Source organism: Hoplias malabaricus, chromosome 6 (genome assembly GCF_029633855.1).
Source record: "Hoplias malabaricus isolate fHopMal1 chromosome 6, fHopMal1.hap1, whole genome shotgun sequence".
Taxonomy (NCBI): Eukaryota; Metazoa; Chordata; class Actinopteri; order Characiformes; family Erythrinidae; genus Hoplias; species Hoplias malabaricus.
The window spans coordinates 38,141,685-38,164,021 of record NC_089805.1 but is presented as its reverse complement, the minus strand read 5'-3'; the positions used below and the strand labels follow the sequence as shown (position 1 = coordinate 38,164,021).

The 22,337-nt window shown below is 40.3% G+C and overlaps 1 protein-coding gene across 3 annotated transcripts in view; it reads right to left on the bottom strand.

Annotated features, from left to right (window-relative positions):
- col16a1 (collagen, type XVI, alpha 1) overlaps positions 1-20,413 on the bottom strand; it is a 103,959-nt gene extending 83,546 nt beyond the window's left edge. For all 3 annotated transcript variants that reach the window (XM_066674431.1, XM_066674433.1, XM_066674432.1), the window contains exons 1-4: positions 20,291-20,413; positions 13,989-14,087; positions 6,112-6,180; positions 4,302-4,419 (exon numbers count right to left, since the gene is read on the bottom strand). In XM_066674431.1, the coding sequence (XP_066530528.1) occupies positions 4,302-4,419; positions 6,112-6,180; positions 13,989-14,064 (263 nt within the window). In that variant the 5' untranslated portion in view covers positions 14,065-14,087; positions 20,291-20,413. The remainder of the gene's footprint in view (positions 1-4,301; positions 4,420-6,111; positions 6,181-13,988; positions 14,088-20,290) is intronic.
- Between the last annotated feature and the right edge of the window lie 1,924 nt (positions 20,414-22,337).

Below are 22,337 nucleotides of genomic sequence, written 5' to 3'. Positions count from 1 at the left end.
AAAGAACAGACAGAACTTTCTGAATATTTATCATAATTAATGAGCATTTGACCAGTAGAAGCCCCCTCCAGGGTGTATTCCCGCCTTGCGCCCAATGATTCCAGGTAGGCTCTGGACCCACCAGACCCTGAACTGGATAAGGGTTACAGATACTGAATGAATGAATGAATGACCAGTAGAATACAATACAACTATGACATAGAACAAAAATGTGTAGTTTCACTACAAGTAACATCATTCAAATCAAACCTGGAATTGCTTGAGTTTGGCAAAAAAAAGCAGTCTTGAGATTTTCTCCTGTGTTTTCATGATGATAGCAACAATGTTGTAACGGTTTGGTAAATGCATGGAAATGCTTCCACTTCATTCACAGTTCAGTAGAAAACTCAGAACACTTGCCCTAAAAGGATGGAAGTTCATTTCTGTATTTCTCTTCATTAGATGATGAAAAAGCCACCTCCCAAAAAATCATGTATCATATTTGATATGTTTGGCTTTAAAGGGTTAATATTACAACTAATTCACTTGCACTGAGCTGCATGTAAACATACTGTTGTCTGCTGTGTGGTATTAACTGTATTAGTTCATTTTAATTCAAGATGGCCTCAAAGCAGAATTCTACTGAGTTTCTAATACTTCTGCATAAGTGAATAATTGCAACATAAACAGATTCAGGCTGGGTGACCTGATGTGAAACAATCTGTTCTACAGTTTCATGCCTTTAAAATCTACCACAGAAAATGTTAATACTTGGAACATTAATGAATATGATGCTTGGAGCCTGGAACATTGTTTTATGATAGGTCTAGAATAAGGTTTAATCTTAAAATGTACATATTTTAAAATCCTTCAGGGGAAGAGAGTTACAGAATAGTGCCCTCCACACATTAGACTAGGGTTCAAGTTCCAAGTGTGAGCAGGAGCACTTTGATACACCAGTAAGGGTCTTTGGGTGAGAATACATCACTGTTATCCAGTCTCTTCCATGTGACTGAATCTGTAAGTTGGTCGGGATAAGAGCATCTACCAAATGCCTTATATTTAGAGAGAGTTCTAAGGCTCATTATTATTATATGTACAAATATTAGAAGTCTTAGAAGCCTAACAGCTTTGAATAGAATATAAATAACCACATTGTCTTTGTGGCTCCGTTTCCTATTTTATATCAATCCACCGAAAGAGACACTGAAAGCCCTTCGCTTTACTCACAACAACTGAATCATGTGTTAATTTAAAAACAGTGGAATTCCCCTTTAAAGCAGCTAAACCCCAGCTTGACGTACTAGCTGTCCATATCTAAATAAACACTTCAGCATTTAGTGTGATATCTGTCTTGCACAATGTCACAGCAGCTGAAAGAACCCCTGCCAGTCTTGTACGCCAGCATTTTACATGCCCTCAGGCCTGTTCTAGAAGAATCTATTACCTCTCACAATACAGCTCGTCTGAAAATGCTGCATCAACATCCAGCTTAATACAACCAAAACCAAGGCAATAAGCATTCTCCTTCCCTCACGCAACTCCTTATTTATTTACAACTGTTTAAAAGCTTTCTCCAGAGAGTCAGCCAGAGGACAGCCTCCATCTCGAGGGGCAGGAGGGTTATAGAGCAATCAAACACAGTCAGAAAACACACTCAAATATGCACAAACAAATAGGAAAACAAGCAATGGATGGGGAGAAGTAAAGAATGCCGACCTAGCTGAAAGTATTTCCACTCAGTACATCTTGGGGCCTGCTTACCAGTCGTCTAAGGACACTGCCACGTTGTAAAGTTATTGCTGTGAATTTTGTTGTTTTGCAAAAGCAAATATATATTCTGTAATGTGTTTGTCATTTCTTAGCATTAATAGAAAAGGAAATTTGACTGAAGTGCAGACATATAGCAGTCAATTTTGAAAGTGCTTTGATTGTAAATGCAATGACTCAGTATATGTGACTGCGCATTTGAAATAATAGAGAATAGCAAATTAAAAGTCGCTGTCTAGTCAATGAATGCCCTAACAACTCTTAACAAATTTAATTTAAAAGAAATACATCTGTTAATGCACAGCATGGGCGTGCTGCAGTTAGTGTCACTGTTACAGAGCTCCAGGGTCCTGGGGTTAAGGATACATATATAATAAAAGAGAATGTAAAGAAATAAAGTGGTTCTATTAAGTGCATTTACCTTGAATATCAGATGAATATGCTGGTGGATGTTGGGGGACTTTTTGTTTTCATGCTCTATTACTTAACTTAATTTACTCGCTACACACACAGCAATCTGACAGAGATGCACGGCAATATAACCAAGTGAACTGAATGCTTGCTGGGCTACCTAGTGGGGCATGGCGTAAGCTCACTCACTCGTCACTCAGATCTTGGATCGCATCATAAAGCAAACAATAGGCAGAGTGACAGTACGTATCTTGGAAAATTCGTAAGTTGATTCATTCGTAAGTCAAGGTTTCACTGTTCTCAAAGGAGAAACTTTACCCACAAAAAAAATAAAATCACAATATATATTTATGAAAAGGATTATTTATGATTTTTATGTTTTCTACCAGGTGCAACTTGCATGAGGTGAAAAATCTAACTGCTTTGTAGCTTTCTAAATGAACTGGTTTATGCTCCACACATTGAGTCCTTTTATGGTAAAAACCTTAACTTATACTTGTTGAGGTGCAGAAAGTCCAATGCATCCAGGTCACTAGGAGTCCATGTAGTGGCTGTTTTATGATGTAAAAAAAATTATTGGAAAATGACTTATTGCTCTTTTAAATACAATAAAGCCCTAAGACAGGGAGAATACATCTTTTCAATTTTGTAAGAGTCTCACGATTAACCAATTACACTCAATTACGCAATTAACAAAATCATTACTTGATTAATCATCAAAGTTAATCAGTGGGTCTTGATTAATAATTACTAATCCTGTCATGTCTTGAGATCATAGCAATAGGAAAAAGCTCAGACTCTGGTTGATATAGAATTTAAATGGAATGTAAATGTAATTAATTGCATAACTCATTATGTAATAAAACATAAATATATCATTACAATTCAAAGGACAGCAACGACTCTCCACATATTGGGGTTAAAGGAGCGCAGAAGGGTTAAAAAGCCTACTTCTTCAGCAGACTGTGCTACTTATCTGACCTACTTGGCAGATGTTCTGCTCTTTGTTATGTCTAAGGGTGAAAAAAAAAGACAATATGGAGGTTTTAAAAGGAGTCTGCTGTGTTTTCTCACATTTCACTCACTGATGAGGAGTCACAAATGTCAGAAATTGGAGGAAAAAAAAGGCATGGTCACATAAAAGTGTGGTCATAAAAGCGATCGGTTTATGCTGTGGTTTATGGTCACACCCAGTGACCATGGGTACTTAGAGTTACTGTTAATAAAATTTTTACCACCCTAGCTGTGTGAAGGCAGAGTGTGTGGGTGCAGGTCTGATGTTCTGAAACAGACTAATGGACACAGTGTAGCTAATGAACCAAACCTCAACTGGAGGAGGCACTTTCATGCTGTGATTTATTATTTATTTTTTTGTTTTGTTTTCCATGCTTGAGGCAAAAGGTCTTAATCAATGTTTAGTTGTAATGGCCAGGCATTTCAGAAGATGTTGTAGGAAGAACCAAGGCTTGTACTGGCCTGCTGTTAATACTTTGGCAGTGATGTAATGGCTGAGAGTTATGTTGAAGCATGTGACTGAGAAAAGAGTTGAAGGCATGGCTGAACTAGTGTTAGGTGAATATATAGTAAATGTACTGCGATCCTAGTTTTCATATATAGTGAAATTGACCACTATATCAATCATACAATTCTTCTCTGTACAATAGTAGACATTCATTGTTGTTAAGTGATGTGTTTTCATCTTTTAAATTATATTTTCTCTTCTCCGTACCTTTTATTCAGACCCGAGAGGAGAAACTGCAGTGCATATACTTAGTTAGATGCAGGGGCATGTTAAAAGGGAATGGAGAATCAGTTTTTACAATGATGGACACATTTTCTCATCACCATGGCAACATGAATGGAAGGACTCCCAGTGGTTGTCTGATGTGGAAGAGGGTTAATGGACAAAAACACAAAAATCATATAATATTACTGCATAACAAAACACATTTAAATGCAATTTTAAGGCTGGAAAATGATGCTTGGAACCTTCTGCAGAATCCCAGCCATCTAAGTGCTTAACTGGGCAGAGGGAAAGTTGCTCTCCTTTGTTACTGAATGGTAACTTTAAAAAGAAACAAACTAAGACATTTTTAGGAAAATATAGAAAGATAGAAAGTAGAGGAAGTGTAAATGCTTACTCCGTGGGCTGGATGAGACGGACTTTTCCGAGGCGGAGGATAATGGGTCCTCTCGGATTACGGATCTTCTTCACCTCGCTGTTCTTCAGCAGAGAGAAACGCTGCACCAGATTGAAACCTGTGAATCAATCGATCAATTCATTAAGCATCCAGCAGGCTAATCAATCAGCTGTCTAGCAGGTGACACACACCCACACACGGTGAGTCACAGCAGGTGCTCAGTTGTAGCAGGAAAGCCTTTAACTCACAAAGAGATCAGAAGAAAATCTCTAAAGACAGAACCTTATATTACAAGCCTTTCTCTAGCGATTCCCCTCCAGGGAAAACAGCTTAGATTTTAAATGCCGCACATAAAGCTACAGTCTTTTCTGTGACAAATGTATGCAGAATCAAACACTATGTTCTTCAAAAGAAAACCTGGAACTTCAGTCTTTGGAATCAACACAAAAATAGAATTGGCTGCAGATGAAAGTTACATGTGTAACTTCATGTTTCAGTGATTCAATTAAGTAGAAACACATTTTTTATACTGAATTTGAAAATACCAGCTACATTTTGTCAAAATTCCAAGACGAGTGGACCAATAGAAACCACACACACTAACTTTGAAGGAAATCTTACAACCTTCTCCTTCTCTTGTTTGTTGTTACAAAAAAAAACACTTTTCTATGAATATTTGACTCAGTGAATAGCACATACATTCATTATCTGTAACCCTTCTGTAACCCTTATCCAGTTCAGGGTCGCGGTGGGTCCACAGCCTACCTGGAATCATTGGGCGCAAGGCGGGAATACACCCTGAAGGGGGCGCCAGTCCTTCACAGGGCAACACACACTCACATTCACACCTACGGACACTTTTGAGTTGCCAATACACCTACCAACGTGTGTTTTTGGACTGTGGGAGGAAACCAGAGCACCTGAAGGAAATCCACGCAGACACAGGGAGAACACACCAACTCCTCACAGACAGTCACCGGGAGCGGGAATGGAACCCACAACCTCCAGGTCTCTGGAGCTGTGTGACTGCGACACTACCTGCTGCGCCACCGTAGCACATACATAATTGCAAATAAAGTACTGTTTACAACTGACTCTTGAACACTAACAAATATAAAATGCACATTATCTGTTGGTGCAGACAGTGTAGTAGATCACACAGGCAGTGAATATAACATGAAGGACAAAGAATTTCAAAAAATCTGACTAAGGCAGGGTATCCAAAGTTCAGAATTCAAGGTTTAGGATGAAAACTGTCCTTAACAGAAAACAGAGTGAGATTTGTTGGCAGTGGTGGTTATACTTGGCATTCAAAGTCTTTTTATTTCATACCTCTGAAAGTTATTGAACAGAAAGTTATGGTATAAAATTTTACTGAAAAAAAGCTGCAGGGCAGATACATATTTTATGGTAGTTTTGTGATAAGGCTTTTTGTAGTAAATAAAATGACTGCACTGTACCTATTGTGACCCCTGCTCCATACAACACCGTAGTCCGAGCCTGTGTGATTCTTTTGAATATGTTTGAACTCTGAATGATTATATTTACATATATCAACTGATTTATGCAGGAATATAGAGAAATAAATGGATGTCCCCATTTAACAAACCAGAGTTTGAGGCCGACACAGCCTGCAGTTCTAGAATTATACTGATTCACCTGTTGACTATGAACATTAATCAATTATTGCATTATGGAATAAATGAACTTCCATAGGATTAATCATGTTTTGAAAATATAATATTGAATAAATATTGATATTACGTCCCCAACTGGCCTTAAAGCCAATCCACCAATAGGAGCATCTTACCAGTAACGTTGTGTCTGGCTGTCTGAGGAAACTTCCAGTCGTCAACCTGTAGGGATGGGCAGGGCGTACCTATCAGAAGAAACAGACACACAGACGGTCAGATGTGTAATTCTTAGCACCCCCTCCACCCACACACCTTTCCACAAACTCTCCCTGTGGAAAAAGTTGAACACCTGGCCAAGGACAAATCTGTCAAATTCAAGACCAGAGCAAAGGGCAAAAGTGTAGAAATGATCAAAGCTTGTCTGGAGGAGACAGACGCCATCTCAGACACCAAGCTAAAAATAAATTCAGTCTGTCTGCTAGAATCGCTCCATAATCCAGAGACAAGGCCCCTGACAGCCAGCCTGAAGTCCCATCGACTGCTGGACGTCACATGATGGATCTACTCACACTGCCACTCATCACTACAGTGGTGAAAAGTGTGTGTCTCACAAGCCTGGCTTCCTATCTGAACATACCAGTTCTCAGCAGAAATATCAGCACGGTTTCCATTACTCATTACCATTCCTCAAGCAGAATGCAAATGGCATTAGTATCACAGCATGCAAAACCAAAGGATATTAGAGGGAATGTCTGTTTCACTAAATTTAAATGAACAGGACAATATAACAACATCAGAAGGGGAAATATCACAATTGCTAAAAGCTATTATGTAAAATGCAGGAATGCAAGGAGGTAAAATGTTCATCATCTTATTTCTTTGGTTTCTTAGTGAATTTGTAATAGTTAATAAATTAGTGTTAAGCTTCTGTGCAGTCCACCACCATCCAGATGAATGTAGCTCTAGAGTCTCTTTCTAAATTATTATGTATCAGCATTGGAATGTACAGTATGTATATAATAAACATAGCAGGCATAAACGTACATGAATATTGGCATCAGCTGATACAAACAGGTGACTGTCTGTGAGGAGTTTGGTGTGTTCTCCCTGTGTCTGCGTGGGTTTCCTCCGTGTTACTTTCTGTGAGGAGTGTGGTGTGTTCTCCCTGTATCTGGGTGCTCTGGTTTCCTCCCACGGTCCAAAAACACACATTGGTAGGTGGATTGGCGACTTAAAATTGTCCGTAGGTGTGAGTGTGTGTTGCCCTGTGGAAAAACTTGTGCCCCCTCCAAGATGTGTTCCCGCCTTGTGCCCAGTGATCCTACCGCCACCCTGAACTTTATAAGCAGTTAGAGACAATGAATGAATGAATAAACTACATTGTTCATAAACGATGTGATCTGAAGTAAAATGTCAAGCGTCCAATGTCTGTTTATTTTCTTATATATTTGACTATATATGACTATGGCTCACAGAGATTATATTTAAACAGTTTAGACCAGCTCACTAGCCCTGGGTTTGGTACCAGAAAGTTGCTGGATCAATCCCCATGACAGGCAGGAAAATTGGGGGCAGAGGGGGAAAGAAAGAACAGTGTTGTTTTCTCACTCAACACATAGATGAAGTGCCCTTGAGTGGGGCCTTAACAACAACAGCTCACTGGGCAATGGGGCTGGCTGCCCGCTGCACTGGTTGTTTTTGTGCTCACTGCCCCTAGTGCGTAAGAGTGTGTGTGTGGTGGGGTAGGGGGGTTTGTAGGGATCACTGCCATCGATGGGTTACATGCAGCAGACACATTTCACTGTATATTGTATTTTGACAAATAAATGTCTGTCTCATAAAAGTAAAATGAACAGAAGGGGAATGCTACAATTTCTAATAATCTAATATGTTTTGCAAATAAATGCACATATGTATGTTGTACCTTACATTCAGATACTACTGATTAATATGCTAATGTACTTGAGTAATAGCATTGATTAATATAGAATAAAATTGAGTATTTAAATAATGCCAGTATAATACGAAAACATTAAAGAGAAAATGGGTATTTTTAATATCAGTTGTGGCATATCTTGGCTAATTTTTTCATTATGCAAGCAAAATGTCTATGCTAGTTACCTCCACTGTGGCCGTACCTATTTACATCTCGGGTTAAAGCCATGTCAGAGCAAATTTTGAGGTTGTATTCTAGGGGCAATAACAGGCTTGTTTAAAAACCACTTCATTATTCTGTTTCAATCTGTATTTCTATTCAGCGTGTCTGTGACCAGAGGGCTTTTTAATCAGTGCTGTTTGATCAGCCCAAGCCCCTGTCCATCACTCGGCAAGCGCTAGAGAGTTAGCAATGAAATGCTCTGAGTGTAGCTGTCATTTAGATGTTCCTGAGATCAGATGAATGTGAAATACTGAAGCAACAACAACCAGAGAAAGCGGGTTTTTGAGATTTTCAAAAGGAGGTGAGAGGAGGAATAATGAGAAGGAGAGAGAGAGATGCTTTCCATCCTCCTCCAACCTGCATCTCCTTGTCAAGTCCCATAAAGCTCCTTCGACAACTAAGACCCCTGAATCTCTTCTCAGCTAACTCAGCAGCCTCAGATGAAGAGGAAATCTCTCTCACACACAAAAAACCCCCTTATCTGACAGACAAAGAAGCCATCGCAACATTATTCTCACATTTTAAGGTTTTTGAAGTCAAAAAATACTCGGCTAAATCCCATCTCTTCACATCTCAACAAAGCTTGGCTCCTCGCTTTCAGAGGAAAGAGGCGGAAGGCGGAATTAAGACGCGGCACTGTCAGGGAGGAGCTGGGAGCCTGAAGGCTGAGTGGCTCCTGAGGGAACCATGGAAAGCTAAGCGGAGAAAAGAAGAGGTGTGAGCATTCCAGGGTTCTCTGACTCCAATAACAGACGTTTCACAGACACTCTTATCCAGAGCACCTGACAGTTTTATTCATGTTACAGAGGAAGGTAATGCAGCCTTAGTAAACTTAGTGTGGTGTTCCTTCCCAGCCAGGAACTGAACATCATGTGGCAGTGTGGAAGAGAGTGGTGTCAGCCACTACACTAAACATACACTGTGCTTAAACCATTCAAGCCTACAGACTAGAATCTCTGATGGGCACCCAAAAGTATGGGTATAAATCATTGCTTCATTGTCTGTAACCACACCAACCTCCTCACAGACAGTCACCCGGAGCAGGACTTGAACCTAGAACCTCCAGGTCCCTGGAGCTGTGTGACTGTGACACTACCTGCTGCACCACTGTGCCACGCTATGGGGCTAATGCTACTAATTATTAGTTCAGATGTTCTGCACCTTTGACATAAGTTCTTGAATATTTGCTCTGCTAAATCTGTCTTAGTCAGTTGTAAGCGTTATTACAACTCCAAATCCATCAGGGTTTCTCCCTGCTTTAATGATTATCTCCCAACATAATAGGGAAGTCACTGTGGAATCACCCTGGGTTTTTATTTGCAAAAGTGCAGAAGAATAGTGACCATACCACTCCATGACTCAGCAATGCAGAAACTGCAGTAGGCCATTTATTGCCAAAAAATGTTCTTTCGCACCACTGTAACTTGGCTAGCACAGTACTAGAAATCCCATAGGAGCACTTACAGGAAAAAAACAATTGTACTGGAGTAACATTTTTTCACATCTCAAGCCTTCTCATTAAATCCATCCCTTTACCTTTTTCTGAGTAAACGACTGCCCACCTGTCCAGCTGGACACTGATGGTTGACTGTCGAGCTCCTGCTCCATGCTTCAGACCAGCTGCCCACGCACCAGCTACTACCAATTGCCTTGGAGCTTACCCACACTGAAGTGTTCATGGACTCCTAACTATTATCACCAGTAGATTGACCAGAGGAGGATAGGTCCCCCTTTGTGAGCCTTGGTTCTTCCCAAGGTTTCTTCCTTATTTCCTTGCCACTGTCGCCCTTGACTTGCTCTCCTGGGGGATTATACATTCTTTACATTTTTACATTTCATGTCAAAACTTTCTTTTTACTGGAATTCTGCGAAACTGCTTTGTGGCAACGTCAGTTGTTCAAAGTGTTACACAAATAAATTTGATTTGATTAATGAACTTTGCTCTGGTAGTCATGGCTCACTGGCGCCCCATAACCTTCACTTGACTCAAGCAAAGAAATGAATACGACAAACATATCCAGAAACATATCCCGTCTCGGCTGAGTTTAGTCTGAACTTTGCTCAACCTCGTTCAATACCACACTCCTGGGGGTTGCGAATTGAGTGTCTCTGCTTTGTTTGTCCCAGGCCACATGCTGTTTGCTTCTATAGCTGGCTGTAAAGAGTCATTATGGAGAAGGTCAATGGGTGCTCAGCGCAGCAGGGGGGGTGGCAAAAAGTAACTTCAGAAATGTCTGATCGGCTTTATCGGCACAAATTTGCAAGCAAATTTACCAGGGTTTCGAAAGCGGAGGGAATCTTGTTTGCAATATTAGTGGAATCAGAAGTGTACAAGCTGATTTATTCCACATGATGAAATGGGAGTTCAGAGGGAAGTCTTGGAATTCACCCATAAGGCAGATATTGCATGTTAACATTGGGTCTCTAATGATGTAAAGAATACATGAAACAGTAAAGAAAAAATGTCTTTAAAACACACTCAAGTCCCTCTGCTGCTAAAAGAACATCTGGTTCAGTGAAATTCTTTGAGTGAATCCAGACAGAACTGAACAAGACAGAAAATGCCTTGAACAAACACGACATAGTTCCATTATCCATCCAACAGCTTTAACATCATCTCGGCGAAAGTAAGCCTGCTGACGTGGTAATGGGACAGAGGCTAAATCCGAATAGGCAGATTTTATTATATGTAAAACACACAAATGCGTGAATGTGCCGACAGATGCCTTCAGGCATGTCTCCCTCGCTGCTGTTTCACAGCCCAAAGGAGACGTGGCCATTTTGAGCTGTACCTGATGAAAGACAAAGCAAGATCCCAACCCTGGGGCATGAGAAACTGACTGACAGCCTCCAACTAAGGTAAGAGCGGAGATCAGGTTCTTTAACAAAGTCTTCCACACCTCTGAGTGTTGTATGCCTTTCTGGGCTCTAAAGAAAGTGTGGGGAATGAACTTTCAGAACTGAAATAATTAGTGCAACAGCATTAAGCCTGGCTTCAACAAATGGAACCATCAATGGTTTACTTCAGCTGCTGTTGGTTTATTTGATGCTCTTTTAAAGAAACCACCAAATACACTGTCTGCTTCACTTCCATCACTCCACTTGCCTGATTTGCTTTACATGTAACCTGATTAGTGTAAGATCTCACAGATGTTAACAGAGCCGCCACTATACTACACCGTGTCAAAAACCTGAAAGCTTAAACTTGGGAATGATGCCAAATGCTACACATGTTCTCTCCGTGTTGTGATGTCAGCACTCATCTGCACTCAAACCTTACAGGTGTTTAAACCACCTAAGGGTCAATACTTTCAAAATGTGCTTTTAAATAGGTTTTCCCTCAGTTTTCTTCATAATTCAACCAGAATGTGATCTATTGGAGTCTTTTATGAAATGCTCTCTTTTACAGAATCATAAGATTTCAGAATTCTTCACAGCAGTTCTGATAGGAACCAGATGTCTGACGAGTTCAGTATGTCTAAAAGAAACTTCAAAATCCTGTTTTACTTGAGTTTACAGATTCCCATGTAGTTTTTCAAAGTCAATTCAGGGCAAAGAGGTACAAGCAGAATTTTACAAAATAAGACAATACTCAAAGGTAATCCCCTGCCTTACTATACTCACCTTCAGAGAATATTTAATAAATATTACATAGAAAGTAAAGTGTCTGTATTTAAAGGAATATTACATACTTACCTTAAAATTACAGCAAAATTATTATGATGCTTCATTGAGTTGTAATAGGAAGACCTTTGTCATTGCTAGTCTGGACTCAGCACTGCAGAAACTGAACTATACAATTTTTGTCGGAGGGCAGGAAATCATATCCCCTCCCACACCCTCCCTGATTTCAGTACAGTGCTGTAAATATGAATTACACTAAAGAGAGCCCCAGGAGCAAAAAAGTGTTTCTTTAAGCAGGGGATATTTCCCCAACTCTGGGTTCCCATCACCACTACTATGAAGAAAGTTGGTCATATTTAATTTGTTTATAAGCAATTGTTTGCATCTCAAGGAATTCTGTAAATTGTGTAATGAGAAAACTAGTGACTTTCAGCTTGTTACAAAGTTCTAGCAATAAACAGCATTACAATAAAGTTTTTTTTGGGACTTTTTCTCCTTCAAAAGCAAACCATGTGAAAAGTCAACAAATCTTTGACAGACATTGTATATGTTGGGAAACAGTACAGAAGCTCTACTGAAATTGGAATCTGGATCAAACAAAACCAAACAACGTAGCTTCCTCGATGCTGTCCTCACAAGACCTTCCACTGCATATTTTTCCAATCTGTTATGAGACACTTGAAAGCCTGTTTCCTAAAAAATAAGCCCAAAATAAAGTATTTTCTCTCAAAATGTTCAAATTTAAACTATTCTCTTTACATAATTGACTGTGTATTATGTAAATTGCGTTACATTATATATGTACACCACCATAATTTGGAAAATACAGGCACAGAAAAAGGTTGGCTCTCACTGTGTTTAAACCTCAAGATTTTCCACTGTCCCTCCCCCCCTGACTGGCCTCATTTTTCTCTCCTATGAGTTGTATTAGCAGGCCTTGTGAAAGTGTAGCATGGAAAAGGGAATTATATTCTGAAAGATGATGATCACTGCGATATTGTATGTTGGCCTTAGTTTAGTCAAAACTGCCCTTCGTACCCAGACAGGCTCTCCAGAGGAAACACAGACAAGTTTAGCCCATAGAGGATACAGATAACAGAAGGATTTCCTACAAGAAGAAATCCCCCCTGGACCACTTTGAAGTCTGGTTCCCCCTGAAAAAGACACATTTGGTAAGAGAGCTGCACCTGAAGTGACTAATAGCATTTCGTGACTCCTTCTGTAGTCTCAGTGCTTTAAAAAAAACCAAACCAAAACAAAACAAAAAAACAGCAGACAGCTTAACTTAAAAAAAAAAAAACATTTCTGAAATGCATCTGTTCAAAATAAATCATGATACAAATCACATATATCATACAAATCAAGGCATGAATGTGTGTCCTACAGTGATTTCACAACAGCTAAATTATTGCTTTGAATGTTTTGAAGCAAAGAGACAACTTCATTTATTTTAAAATAATAACAATAATAGATTCCTAATAATAATCACAATAAACCATCACTCAGCTAAGCTCCGTCTTCACTAAGAAATACATCCAGAGAAATGTCTGACAAGTCTAAGTATGTACATAAAGTCCTATGGACTGTTTTGGTCATGTTAGAAGTTATGCTAAATATATTGCATTGCATATTAATAGTAGGTTATACAAGTGGCGTTACATGAGCTAACTGTCAGCGTTAAAGTTTCAAAGACGTGTCTCTTGCAAAGCTACACAGCGAAAGTGATTTGACACCATTATTACTATTAATACTATTATTATAATTATTATTATTGCCTTAACACCCATAATTTCCTTCATTCTTACATCAGAATGATAATTATATCAGTAAACTAAAACATAATGACAGACTTATCTGGAGATATTGTTAATCTCTATAAGTAGTTTGAACATGGTTTCTTCCTCCAGTTTTTCCTTGCTCACCTGGGGCTTTCTGATACACGTATGTTGTTCTGATACTAATTCTGTAAAGCTACTTTGTAATAACATTGGTAGTAAAAACTGACTGATAGAATGACTGTTCTGTGTTTCCTTGACAAATCACAATGCCATCCTCTTCACAAAAAATGAGTCGGTTAGCTGAAGTGTTAACTAGTGTTAGCGCTTTAGCTCATCTGAAGGTGATACCTGTATTATTCAAAAGTAATTTTTCATTAATACCAAATATATTGCACTTGGCCTGTCACAACAACATATTCACGTTCACAACCAGAAATATCAAATTTATAAGCAAGCGTTTGACAGATCCATCAAATGAGTCAAAGATTCTCACCTTCAGCGGATGCCAATCGACCCCCATGACCTGACCAGATGGTCAACAACACAAGGGAGGACAAGATGACCCTCATGACTTCCGTCTTTCACCGCCTACCTAAGAGAAAAAGAGAAAAAAAGCACAGGTGAACACTGCAAAAGTCAAACAGAGGGTGTGGGGGGCAACTTAACACCAGAATCAGTGAGAAAGCTTAGTTGTAGCATTCGATCAAGAAAAAGAGGAAGATCAAAGTTGATAGCATGCTGGGTTACAAGGAAATAACTGCCCACGATCAAGGACATAAATGCTAATACCATGTGCTTCATGCAGTGGTTTCTACTAAGGGGAAGATTTGAGGGTGGAATAATGATGGTGGATTTAAGCTTAGATGGGCCCTTAGCAATGTGTAAATTGGCCTAATGGCCCATAGTGTTTCCAATAAAGCTTTGTAACCCATGTGGTTTGATGATCATCATTACAACGTCCATCTGTGCCCGCCTGACACACACACACCCACATACACACACAGGATGTGCATTTCAATGGAATGGTTATTTAAGACAATGTATGACACCATCACTAAATTAATAATAAAAAAACACCAGTGGGGGGAACAATGGCATGCCATAAACACTGTGCTCACATTTACAACATCTGCCTCTATTCCAATGTACCACAGATACATCAAAATAATTTCCAAGCATCCCAATATATACTTCATTAAACATGCCTACAGATTCAATGCACTTGTCATACTTATGTTCCAGACTGCACAATACAAAACATCTGTTAACGGTTATTGCAATAGTGGCCTTTTCAATATCGTTATTGCCTCCTGAAGCTGTGTTGTCATTTTGTAATCAGTGTCATGTCCATGTTAGGAACAGTGTCAGAACTGGTTTTCTCTATGAGAAATATAAAAAGTATTTAAAAAAACAAAAACATTGTTTTCTTGTCTTGCTGTAAACTAAAATGCATTAATTAAACATCATTTAATTAGTCCTTTATATATGTTTCCAAAGGTCAGATCCTCTAAATAATGACACTGATAACAACATGAATATTTCTAAATGTAAGATTGTGCTTCATGAAACTGTGAACTTCACCACATTTCCTTGCACAAACCAACCATTTTACTGTGTGACGTAAATAACTTTTCAGTAGTAGCTTAATGTTTTAGTAGCTAATAGTATTATTCATTCATTCATTATCTGTAACCCTTATCCAATTCAGGGTCGCGGTGGGTCCAGAGCCTACCTGGAATCATAGGGCACAAGGCAGGAATACACCCTGGAGGGGGCACCAGTCCTTTCTAACAGTATTAATAGTTTCATTGTAAACTTAGGTTCCTGCATGACATTTCAGTGTATAGGGCTGTATAGGGCTGTTGTGGCAAATGAGTAGCATTATTCACGTTGTGCTCGTAAATGACAGTGCAATTAAAATAAAAATTACACAATTAGCATTTAGTTCAGCACAGGGCATAATGGAGGCATATTATGAACACTGTTCACCTCTCCCATACAAAAACCTCTTAGACACTGTGTGCATAATAAAAATGCTGAGCACAGAATGACACATATTCATAGGTTGCACAAGGAATCACTGTTTTCTGGGCAGTGTTTCTCGATGTTGTGAAAAAAATCCAGGCTCTGTTTGAGTCTTTTTTTAAAAACTTCCAACTTCAATGCACCTCTTGGTCAAACGGTGTAAAACGGTGGTCACCAGCTTTCTCTCCATCTATTGTCCCTGCCAGGTCTCAGCTGACAAACCTCACTTGAACTAATGGAATAATGGAATGTCCTTTAAGATGATGTCAGGGAGATAAGCTGCCAACTTGGGAAGTGCATGGGAAATGAGTACTGAAATAAGAGGCGCATTTATTTGGCAAGAATAACACAGACTAACTACACACCATCTTGTATTTCTGTAATGGTGCACTGGAAATGCTCAAAAAGTAGATGGAATGTCCTTACTTGAACATTGTTTTTTGCCCGTGGTAAAGTTACCATTTGGGATATAACTGTTTTGTTCCAACAGAGACATCATGCTGCTGCTCCTGTTTAATAATTTCCACAAGGTCTACACACACGTTTTGGTATTTACATTCACTAGCACTCTGGCAGTCAAAGTGACCCCTACTAATGCTCCAGCATGTCTCAACACACACCTGTCAGATTGAAGGATGGCCAGGGAACCCTGAGGCAGGTTGCTGGCTTGCTGAGATTTTATGGCTTTCTTGTGTATCTCTGCCTGTCTGGGACGGCACTGTGAGGGACACCTAACCCCGCATCTCTTTAAATGAAGTCATGCAGCCTGAGGGAGAAGGAACACAACCACCCACTTAAAGTGATGGCAGCAAATCAAACTGCACTGGCCCAGAGCAGGTCTCTTCAATCCTAACTCAATGTGTTGATCTTTAGAAACGCTTCACTTTGTGACCTCCTGTCAGCCCTCGTGGCTTTCCCTATCCTTGTACGTCATTCCGATTCAATTATTCATGGGCCAGCTCCTCACTCCTCACCTCAAAGCCAGCGCTGGTCTATGTAAACAAGACAGCATCCACTACAGCGGTGAAAGGCAGCACCAGCCTATCGACTGCATTCAGAGCCTCCAAGTCATTTCTTCATTACCTTTTGCCTCCATGAGCTGAAATAAAAGCTCATAGTCGCTTTGTTCTTCTTCACTTTCCTCCTCATGTTCAAGGTAAAGGAGCACGAGGCTGGACTGTACAGATAAAGCAAAGGAGTGTCTCTCAGACTCTGCCTTGGCTCTCCGCCCGGCCTCCGCTGGCGTCGAGTCAGCAGTCGGAATCACACAGCAAACACACAACCGCCACAGCGTAGGAGCATTCGGCACCCGCCTCATAGTCATAAATGATCACATCCGTGTACAGACCACTTCAAGAACAATGATTCAGCACCCTCAAAGAGACATGAAAAAAGCAACAAAGAGCTCAATCAATAAACCAGCACTAGAAAGTAATGAGTTGCTGCTCGCTGTGTTAATTCCGCACAGGGGTTTTGTTTCTGATGGGAAATTGGTCGTCACAAACACCTGCCATTTGTGTCATTTTCGAGTTGCAGCTTAAGCATCACTCTGCATGCCATTGACTTGCCAAGTGACAAAAAAAAAACTTTTTACACGCACAGTTTATTCTGAATGCTTTGTAATTTTGATGGGGATTTGATACAAAAGAATATGCAAAGCAGAGCAGCACCCACAGAAAGTGGAATGTGGGAAAAAGGCTTCTTATGCATAAATGCATAAGCATGAGCGTCACTGTTCACACACTAATGACTAATGAGTCAATCCTGAAATACCCATGGATCATTAAGGGTCCATATCATGGAAAAATCAGAGCTCAATGTACTATGTAAACATTGTTAAAATCGTCTCACTCTCAAGTCCATATTTCTAGACACTCCAATATAGCCCATACAAGCAAAACAAACTGCAAAAGACACTCACAGAAGTCACAAAAACAGACAGATTCATACATTTTTCACCACTCCTACACCTACAGCGGTCAACCAGCTCAAAGTAAAGTGAGCTTCAGCCTGGAGGGGTGTTCCACTAAGCAGGAATTATGACTCAGCCAGACCACTTAAGCCCAGAGTTGAGGACTGTCCAATAGGAATGTCCCTCAGCCCTTTTCCTATTGGAAACATCTGAGTCGAGGCTTATGGTATCTACTGAACTGAAAAGAAATCCTGTTTTTTGGAATTCACCCCAGGACAGTACAACACAGGTCAGCCAATCAGAACAGAGCTCTTTTGTATAAACAGTTTTAAAGGGTCGGTAACAAAAAACAAAACAAAAAAAAAGTGGTAAAAAGACAATCTACGAATGAATGGTGATTATTTTTATATATACAACCACATCAACCTCATAAATGGACCTCCAAGAAAAAAAAAACGAAGGATACAGGTGTCTATAAAAATGAGGCTAAAAGAAGAAAAAAGCACTAGTCAGCTTATAGATACCACCACGTGGAGAGAAACTAAATGAAAGGTGTCCTGGGAAGAGAACTGACCCAGATAAGGCCCCAGTCACAAATGGAGGAAAATCTAATCCACATGTGAGTCACTATCAAAACAGATTTCTGCGTGGCTAGCAAAGCATGAGGCCAAGAGAGGTGCTGGTGAATGAGAAGCGGCTCTTTATCCTACCTAGGGACACGTCACTTCAGTTGTGTGGCCCTCGGCTGCATGAGCAGGATCCATTTTGCACCGAGACTACAATATTACTCCATTCATATTCATTTCCACCTTTATCTGAATTCATCTGACGGCATCTGGCTTCACGCCTACACGCAGATTCCATAATTAAAGGTATTTTTAGAATCCTCATTATCTGCTTGTGTGGGCTTCATCTGTTAAAAATGGAGGTTTAACGGAAGAAATGCAGGGCTTTAACCGAAGGTTCGGAGCATTGGAATAAATGTCTTTTCCTGTTGAGGCTAAAGGCAATGATGCACTCAAAGGAGCACCTCCTGAACGTTCACTTTAAAGCTCTGTGTACACACCTAACACAAATAAATGGCATGTCTGAAAAACCTGGAGAAGAGGACTACAGAAATTCCCTGTACATGGAGGTGGATGACAGCAAGTGAAAATGTTAATATTAATGACTGAAGGAACAATAGCTTCTATAAACCATGATGGTAACCAGTGCAAACCCATGCCTCTGTTTTGTTAACATGAACCTAGTCCTACATATATTTAAATCTGTATATCTCCCACTGTGTGTAGACACCACTTATAATTAGTACGCCACAATTTAAATTCAGATGTTCAGTGTATTATCTGCTAAGTAAAGCCAAGTGTGATACTCTGCAGCAGCTGCACACGCACTTAAAGCCACAATGTTCAATGTCAAGTCCATCCAGCCAGCACTGAGCTGTGGAGTAGAGTTATTTTTAGTTATCCCCGTTATCAGCATGTGATTGGACTAATGCTCTCATTGATAAATGCCATTTATGCCTCACATCAGTGTTTGAGGTCTAGTCTAAACTAAAGGAACATAAGCACTTACAGCAGCAACAACAACAAATCTACCTTTGCTAGTAATTTCAGAAGAAATGGTGAGAATGGTTTCCACAGACTTTACCATATACTGCTGTACTGTGCTGTTTGGAATATGTTCTAGAATGATCTACATTGGCCTAAAGAAGCAAGGAAGATGGGGAGACTTTCTTGTAAGTTAGATTTTCTTTTCAGGGAACTATTCCTTTAAATCTGTAGGACTCCTCTCTACCTCCTCCAGTGGATGGATGGTGGAGTCGTTAAGAGAGGGGCATGTTTCCTCCATTACCTCAGTGACCCCCACACCACACCGTGGGGAAAAGACATACATCAGAAATAAGCCTACGAACATATTTACCTTGAGGCATAATACGAGCTGAAAATGGTTTCACCAGGAGGCGAAGGACAGGGTCAGAGTCAAGCGTCATCTTTCAAAGAAACTAGCCAGAGGACAACAAGCACACAGCCCTCAGTCTCACTTATTTATGATTTCATGTATTTAAATAAACACAGTCATATTTTTGTTCTGTTAAATGTCTAAATATATTCCTCCTCTGCACAGGACACACTTCACACTGTAATTCATTCAAATTTGTACATTTTAAACAGCTTGGAAATAAAGCATAAACCATAAACAATATCATTGATTTCCCGCGTTTTATTTGATTTGTTATCTTAACCTACTAAACAGTTCAAATAAAAATAAATAAATAAATAAAATATATTTTAAAAAGGCAGAAATGACAAGGTAAAATAATCACATACAGTGCCATAATCTAATCCAAAGTGTAATATGTAAGACCCCTGGAAATGATATGTTAACGTATTTTATACTTTGAAAAACAATTAAAATTATTTATCGAGGGGACCAGACTTTTGTATGAGACTCTGCACTCTCCCCCAGTAGAGGGCGCTATTCGAGTCAAAAACGTATCACGAGCCTCCATCACAGTAAAGGGCTTAATGACGCGGATAATGATACAGAGAGAGCCTCAAAAGCTCCACTCCAGCCGCTGCTGAACTCTTACTCTGAGCTTAACGTTCACAGAAGCTGCACGAAAAACCGCGTTTACTCATAACGGCCCATAATAATGTGGAAACTTAAAGTGTCCAACTAATCTCAGTACAATGAACTGCAAGTGTTAGCAACCCCTGGACAAACGGAGGACATAGTAAACATAAGATGAGGGGGAACAGTTCATACAGTCTAGTCTCAGTGAGAGAAGGAAGGAAGGAAGGAATACAAGAGATTCCCAGTAGAGAAGTGATGTTGACAGAGCGTCCATTTCATACCTATTAATAATCGATAATTCCTCTCAGTCACAACAACATGAGTCCACAGGAAAATCCCATTCGTCCCCAATCCCAACCTGCGTCCGAGTGTAATCCACAGTTCGCTCTTCCTTAACTTTCTCCAAGACTTCTTCAAGGGGGAAGGGGAAAGTTATATCTCTCTCTCTCTCAGTTCAACTTTTCCTTACCCCTCCCCTTTCACAGCTGGTCTCTCTCTCTCTCTCTCTACTTTTCCTTACCCCTCCCCTTTCACAGCTGGTCTCTCTCTCTCTCTCTCTCTCTCTCTCTCTCTCTCTCTCTCTCTCTCTCTCTCTCTCTCTCTCGCTCTCTCTCTCTCTCTCTCTCTCTCTCTGAGTTTAAAAGTCTGGGATCAGGTCAAGTTAAGTGGTCTATGTAACACGTCTTATATTCTCTCAGAAAAAAAAAATGGACATTAGAGGTTCACTGGTCACTAAAGGTACAAACAGTGTACATTTAAAATGACACCAGTGTGTTTAAGGTCCATTTGTGTTCCCTAAAAGTTCATTCCATTGTCTTCTGATGGGGATACTTGTAATATTTCATTATCGAACAGATCAGACACAGCAGTGCTGCTGAAGTTCACTGGACCAACAAGGTAGAGTGGACAGTGAGTGGACACTGCTGTATCTGATTCACTTTTACCAACACAATACCCAATGACGCCTACTCTGTGGCGGTCCTGTGGGAGAAGGACAGAGAGAAGGGGGTTAATAAAGTATGCAGAACAACAGATGGACTACAGCCTGTAATTGCAGATTTACAAAGTGGTCTGGTATGATCAGATGGTGTATATATAACAAAACACAAAACAACAGCTATTAAACATTTGCTAGTCTCTCCCCCAAGGCGATACGAGGCCATGCTGGGAACCACATTAGCAACACAGCCCTCCTCCAAAGAGCCAACAACCCCTGCTGTGGTGCACTGATCTTTATTCTGAAATCACTGTCCTCGATGCCCAGAAGTCCATCCACCATCCAAAGCACTGCTGAACCCCCATGCACTGCCCACTCAGCTCAGCAAGTCGTGTCAGTTTTTTCTTTCATGCAGTTCCTGCCAAAGCACACGAAACACTGGGAGGTCACAAACTCAGGACGGATACACAGGGGACATGCAGTGTGTCCTTACTTTCTGCCCTTACCTTACTTTACCCATATATGTGGGTGAGACAAATGCCACACAGCTCCTTAGGGACAATGCCTCTCTGCATTTAACCAATCAGTTACAGAAACACACAGCGTTTCCTCCTGTACTTACACTGCTCATAAAATTGTCCTTCAACACAGGGAATCAATATCATAGGAGCCTTACACGGGATCTGGAACACACGGTCAGGCTCCTAACCTCAAACTTTGCAAGGCTGATACCACTTCACTGCCACAGTTCATCCCACTGCTCCGACTGGCTGCCACTTCTGTCACCAGTAACTTAGGCATCTGAGCTTATAAAGCATCCCACTATAGCAATCCCTTACATACAGGGGTTGGACAATGAAACTGAAACACCTGGTTTTAGACCACGATAATTTATTAGTACGGTGTAGGGCCTCCTTTTGCGGCCAGTACAGCGTCAGTTCGTCTTGGGAATGACATATACACGTCCTGCACAGTGGTCAGAGGGATTTTAAGCCATTCTTCTTGCAGGATAGTGGCCAGGTCACTACATGATGCTGGTGGAGGAAAACGTTTCCTGACTCGCTCCTCCAAAACACGCCAAAGTGGCTCAATAATATTTAGATCTGGTGACTGTGCAGGCCATGGGAGATGTTCAACTTCACTTTCATGTTCATCAAACCAATCTTTCACCAGTCTTGCTGTGTGTATTGGTGCATTGTCGTCCTGATACACAGCACCGCCTTCAGGACACAATGTTTGAACCATTGGATGCACATGGTCTTACTGGTGCCCACCTGGCTGCTCCAATTTAGCCTTGAATCCTCCCACACGAAAATGACAGGTGTTTCAGTTTCATTGTCTAACCCCTGTATGACAAGTAATGGATATTTAACCACTTTTAGTTTCTAGTT